Source organism: Sciurus carolinensis, chromosome 11 (genome assembly GCF_902686445.1).
Source record: "Sciurus carolinensis chromosome 11, mSciCar1.2, whole genome shotgun sequence".
Lineage (NCBI taxonomy): Eukaryota > Metazoa > Chordata > Mammalia > Rodentia > Sciuridae > Sciurus > Sciurus carolinensis.
The window spans coordinates 73,572,927-73,579,446 of record NC_062223.1 but is presented as its reverse complement, the minus strand read 5'-3'; the positions used below and the strand labels follow the sequence as shown (position 1 = coordinate 73,579,446).

The window sequence follows — 6,520 nt, the reverse complement described above, 5'->3', positions numbered from 1 at the left end:
ACATGTACATAGGTTAATAATGTCTGTCTCATTCCACCATTTTTCATACCCCACTTCCCTCTTGTATTTTTAAAAATTTATAAATTAAATGTTATTCTTTGTGTTAAGAGAGTATCTATTAGTTTCAACTTCCACTGATTGGAAAGAGCTCTAGCAAAAAACAACAACAAAGAAAAAACAATAAGGAAAAAAAAAACAAGAAAAAAAATCTAACCTCAATACTAAGAATATATGAAGCCAGGTGCAGTGGTGCACACCTGTAATCCCAGCAACTCTGGAGGTTGAGGCAGGAGGATTGTGAGTTCAAAGCCAGCCTCAGCAAAGGTAAGGTGGTAAGCAACTCAGTGAGACCCTGTCTCTTAATGAAACACAAATAGGGCTGGGGATGTGGCTCAGTAGTCAAGTGCCCCTGACTTCAATACCTGGTACTCCCCTCAACCAACAACAACAAAAAAATAAATAAGGAAAAAAATCTGAAAAACAAAACTTTTTATTCCAAGTAGTCATAATAAAAGCATAATAAGTCTAGAGTCTTTACATTTTATTTTATTTTATTTATTTATTTTTTTGACAAAATGGATGTTTGTTTATTATATATAAAAGCACAGATAAACTTTACAAACATAATTCTGAGAAAACATACCACACATGAAGACACGAAAAATCCCATACTGTATAGTCTTATTTTCTATAAAGTTAAAAAGAAGACACAATTTTCTTTTCTTTTTCTTTTTTTTTATTGTAAACAAATGGTATACATGTTGTTTCTCTGTTTGTACATGGAGTAGAGGCATACCATTTGTGTAATCATAAATTTACATAGGGTAATGTTGTTTGATTCATTCTGTTATTTTTTCCCTTCCCCCCACCCCTCCCACCCCTCTTTTCCCTCTATACAGTCCTTCCTTCCTCCATTCTTGCCACCCTCCCTAACCCTAACCCTAACCCTAAACCTAACCCTAACACTAACCCCTCCCACCCCCCATTATGTGTCATCATCCGCTTATCAGCGAGATCATTCATAGAGTCTTTACATTTTAATTCACACATTGAGCCTATGGGATAGGCATTATTATTGTCCACTTGTTCACACACAGGAACCTTATGGTAGGAACTCAATATGAAATGTATGTATCTAGAATTCTTAACAAACTCAATTCCAAAAAATTGATAAAGACAACAGATGAGAATCTTAAGGCTGAGAGCTTCTGAAAAGAGCATGTTCTACCTCTGGCTTCAATCTTGTCATGACTCCATTAAGGGACTCTCTGAGATAAGCAGTTACTGGTTCCAATATGATCATGTCTTCCAGATCTCCATTAAGGCCTTTATAATACTCCCTCAGTCAGGTGTGACATGATCACTGTGCTTTAGCAGAAGATTATGATTGATTTGTCCTAAAAATATCTTTAGGTGAGCCCTGGTCTCTTAATTCCATTTGGATATAATGGATTACTCTAAAATGAAATTTTCTTGTTGTTTTCCCAAGTATAATTTACTCTTCCTTCCACTAAGATCTTGCTAATGTAGAAATGACAAACTCATTTCATTTTAAATTATTTAAGCAACTTTCTGTGGTGCCTGGGATAAACATGATTCTGAGGTCACATCTAAGCTCAGGGGGATGAAGGAAAGTTAAGCTCAAAGTAGAAATATCAGCATGTGAACTGGATATTTCCCTCTCTACCAGGGACACAAGTCCTGCTGTATTCTGGAAAGCTCTGTGCATGAAGAGGTATGAATGTTGGTAGTTGCATCATTTGTGGAGAATTGGTTTCATATTTTTTTACTGATTCTGTTAGATTTATATGACTGTGTTATTTGTCCTCACCTCTGATTCACCAGCTCGAGAAATATTGATTAGAAAGCAACGGAAGGACAGATAGAAGATTTTTATCAAATTAATTCATGCCACAATGTGTGCTTTAAATTGAATGTAACTTATTTATCCTTGGGTGGGTCATTTTTCCCTGAGCTAGTCCAAATTCCTCAATAGGACATACCTTAGAGCAGTAATTTCAGGATCTCTGTTCTCTCCTATGCTCCCCCTTTCCCCTTTCGCATTGCCATAAGGGAAATAAATGGGTCCAGGGAAGTCAGATTTAAACATAAAATTAATCCCTATCACTGTATTTTTTAGGAAGCCACTTATCGGGATCCTACCATCTCCCTGTGTATACACATCACATTGGCTTCATGGCAGATAATAACCACTCCCACTTCCAACACTCATATTTTGTCTTAACTGGAATTCCAGGACTTGAACAGCAGTATTACTGGATGGCATTCCCTCTGGGCGCCATATATGTCATTGCTCTCTTTGGAAATGGCATCATCATCTCCACCATCAAGTCTGAATCATCCCTGCACATCCCCATGTACTACTTTCTGTGTATGCTGGCATTTGCAGACATGGGGCTCACTCTTTGTACTTTGCCCTCTATGCTAAGCATATTCTGGTTCGACTACAAGTTCATTGCCTTTGATGCCTGCCTTGTTCAGATGTACTTCATCCACACCTTTTCAGCCATTGAGTCAGGTGTGCTGGTGGCCATGGCCATTGATCGGGTGGTGGCCATATGGAACCCCCTTAGGTACAGCACCATCCTAACCAACAGAGTGGTCTGCAAAACGGGGATGGCCATCTTGTCAAGGGCAGTCTGTGTGGTCTTCCCCATACCTTTTCTCATCAAGCGGCTTCCCTTCTACCGCTCCAACATCCTCTCCCACTCCTTCTGCCTCCACCAAGATGTCATGCGACTTGCCTGTGCCAGCACCCGTGTCAACAGTCTCTATGGCCTCATCGCAGTTATCTTCACCAAGGGTTCCGATTCCCTTTCTATCCTCCTCTCTTATGTGTTCATATTCAGGACAGTGATGGCTCTTGCCTCCAGGGAGGGCCAGCGGAAGGCATTCAACACCTGTGTTTCACACATCTGTGCTGTGCTCATCTTCTATGTGCCACTGATTGGGGTTTCTGTCATTCATCGCTTTGGAAAGCACCTGTCACCATTGACTCATGCCCTCATGGCTAATGCTTACCTTGTTGTACCTCCCGTGCTCAATCCCATAGTCTATACAGTGAAGACCAAAGAAATTCGAAAGAAGATCATCCAGATATTTGTTCAAACCAAGATTACTGCAGAGGGATAGTCTATCTGTTTTAGAGAGAAAGAGCCTATTCTGTGAAAGCTCAATTAAGACTATGAGAAATAAAGACATTTATTTTTTTCAAGTTTTCTGTGTGATTTGATTTGGGCAAAGAAAAATTCCCCTGCTCATGGAAAACATTTGTTTTTTTCCTAGGCCAAATTGTCTTTTGTTTATTAGAGAAAGAATAGCATCTAGAAGAGTTGTACTTCCCTGTAAACTTGCATTTAAGACCAGGAACATGTCAGCTTAAGGCAGGAAATATTAATAATCCCACTTTTAAAAGTAACTCCTTTGAACTAAAATAGGCCACAGGTTTTATAACTCTTAAACTTAAGTTGATTAAATTAAAATTCTAGTTTAAGACTTAGAAGTTACCTTCATGAATTTAATAGGGAAGAAATAAACTATATCCATTAAATAATAAGAGAAAACCCTGTTATTAAATAGAATATGAATCAGAAAAATAATCACATTTTAGAATTAAGACTAATATATATATTAGTCTTAATATATATATAAGTCTTAATATATATATATCAATGAGCAGGGGTCAGTGGTATTGTATAATTTGAGATAAAAAAATTGAAGGTGAGTTTTAGCTATTCCAACTGAGATCTGTATGACATTGAACATTAATTTCTCTTAGTCACAGTTTTTCAATTAGAAAATGGAAATAATACCACTTTGCCTCCGGTATTATTATGAAATTAAATTTAATCATAAATTTAATCATCATAAGTAAAACTATCAAATGTGTAATTGTAAGAAATATTCAAGAACTTTGAATATAAGGGAATAAGAGGACTTGTATTTATAGATTGTCTATGAAGTAAAAGAAACATTACCGAATTCTTTTAGGTTATTTTACTTGATAATCATGACTTCTTTATCAGCCAGGAATAGAGGTGCACTGCTGTAATCCAAGGGACTTGAAAGGCTGAGGCAGGAGGATCACAAGTTCAAGACCAGTCTGGGCAATCTAGCAAGGTCTTGTCTCAAAAAAAAAAAAAAAAAAAAAAAAATAAGGACTGGGAAATGTAGCTTGTGAAAACAGTCCTGGGTTCTATTTCCTGCCACCCTCCCCACGCATGCGCACATACACACATGCACAAAACAGTTGATTTTTTGGCTAAGGCATGGTCTGGAAGATTTCCTATAGAATGTTGGACATCATAGGAGACAGGTAAGATGGATTAGGCGGAAAGATGGTGAAGGTATTCACAGAAGAGATTTAAAGAATCATTATGGCTTTTATTTGAGGCGATATACACTAAGTATAAGAAATGGAAAGAACCATGGTATGTTTATACTCTGAGCTACCTGTATCTGTTTACATGGTCAGATTATTTATAAAGTATTTGTCATTGAATTATTGCTCAAACCAGAGACTATTTTATAATTTGTAAGATTAATTCATTAAGATCGTACATACGAAAAAAGAGTACTTCCATTTACTTTCTGCTTTCATGTACATGATGCCTTACCAGATAAATTTTAGTTAAATAAAATAAGCTATTATTCTTAATTTTATAAGGTAAAGAGGTGTATTACAGACATACATCAAAATAATATAAATATAAAATGTCATTTAAATCTTCTGGACTTTATAGTTGACTTGAGGTCCACTATGCCTGGCAGGATTTAAGGGTTCACCAACACTACCACAGCTGCCTTGAGTCTGGAGCAGGGAATAAAGCTCCAGATCTCTTCTTGTTGCTAATGAGTCCTGCATGATGCATACCTATATTAAAACATCAGATTGTTCCCCATAATATGTATAGCATTTATGCATCAATTAAAAGTAAATAAATACAAATATATGCTAAGGAAAAAAGACTAAACCAAGAGGTACTTTCTCCAAATTGGGGTAGTAGGTCCTAGAAGCAGTAAAAAGTGACCAAGATTTTCAAGGCATGATCCTTGTCTCTGAACACATATAGGTCTTAGGCATTTTCCTCCATTTCAGAATTTTAAATTTAAGTGAAGGCAAAGAATTCTAAAATCATAGTCTGTGCTTTAGAGACAAACAGAAATGTTCTTCATAGTTATTTGAATTTGGTGCTTTAAGTAAATAAAGGTTGGCCTCAGAAAAAAGAGTAATGGTGAAGGAGATTGGGTGTTTCTCTCTATTCACTTTCAGACTACTTCTTATTCCCCCTTACAGGTGAAGATGATAGCTGCAGGTAAGTATTAGAAATAGCAACAATATGGTCTATGCCATCTGTTAACAGAAATAACTGATGTTTTGGATATTATCTTATTATCTCCAGAATTATTTCTATGTGAATATATTGAAAGCAACAGCTTAAGTGTTACATACCTTTGGATTTAAAACCTGTCTGTGCCATTGATTATCTGTAGTCGTGGACAAAATGCCAAATTAATTTAATACTCTCTATTCTAATCTATGTAATCTGCATAGGGATATTGCTTATTTTGTAGAGTTAAGGAGATTAAGGGAGTCAATGTATATAATATCTAGTTTAGGGTCTAGAAAGAGTAACATTCAAGAATTATTGATATTATATAATTATAATTATATAATTATATAATTGATATTATATTTATTCTCAGTTGAAAAATACACAAATTTTATAAACAACTATAATTCACAAATTAAAAAGTAAATACATAAATAGAAGGAAGATCAATAGAGCAGAATAAGGGGATCAGGTGGAGGGAAGAGATAAGGGTCAGAGGATGTACTGGGAAATGAAATAGAGCAAACTCTGCTATATGCATTTATAAATATGTCAAAATGAACCCCACAATTATATGCAACTATAATGCCCTAATAAAAAATATACTGAGGCACAGTTTTGTAACTTTATCTGGCTCACATGGCAAATAAGTGGGCACAACCACAACCTGAAACCACATCACTCTACTTCAAAGTTCATGCTGATTTCCACCAGGTTTCTCATTTCCTCTCCTGTGTATACTCAACGACCGTCTTCTGCTTCCACGAGGAAACAACTGCATAATACCCTCAAAATAAGGAAGTATAATCTAGTTCCTCTCTGTGGTAAGATTTCAGCTCTCCAGTAGATATCAATGAGAGAAGCTTAAAAAGGGGGCGATTTAGTGCAGTGTGATTGAAAGTAAGGTCTCGGTATCAGTTCTGACTTGGGAATGGTCTGTTATCTATCTATGCTGAGGTGAACTCAGAAAGAGTGTTTGGAAAAAGCTCAGAAAGAGTGTTTGGAAAAGTTTATGGCAATCTGACTTCTCAGTGATACTGAAGCAAATAATAATAATAATTATAATAACCAACATTATATTGATCTAAATGATTTGGAAAATAAAAACAAAGCTCAAGTTATTTTATTATGGATAGTTTTGAGAAACATGGGTTTAAGAGGGATGC

At 35.9% G+C, this 6,520-nt stretch overlaps 1 protein-coding gene across 1 annotated transcript; it reads left to right on the top strand.

Annotated features, from left to right (window-relative positions):
* Positions 1-2,196: 2,196 nt before the first annotated feature.
* Positions 2,197-3,153, top strand: LOC124960507 (olfactory receptor 51H1-like). The gene has a single exon (XM_047519322.1). It carries the CDS (start codon positions 2,197-2,199, stop codon positions 3,151-3,153), a length of 957 nt encoding a protein of 318 aa, XP_047375278.1.
* Positions 3,154-6,520: the final 3,367 nt, after the last annotated feature.

Excerpts from the sequence above, each read along its gene's own strand:
- LOC124960507 (XM_047519322.1), top strand. The coding sequence starts at position 2,197 with ATGGCAGATAATAACCACTCCCACTTCCAACACTCATATTTTGTCTTA.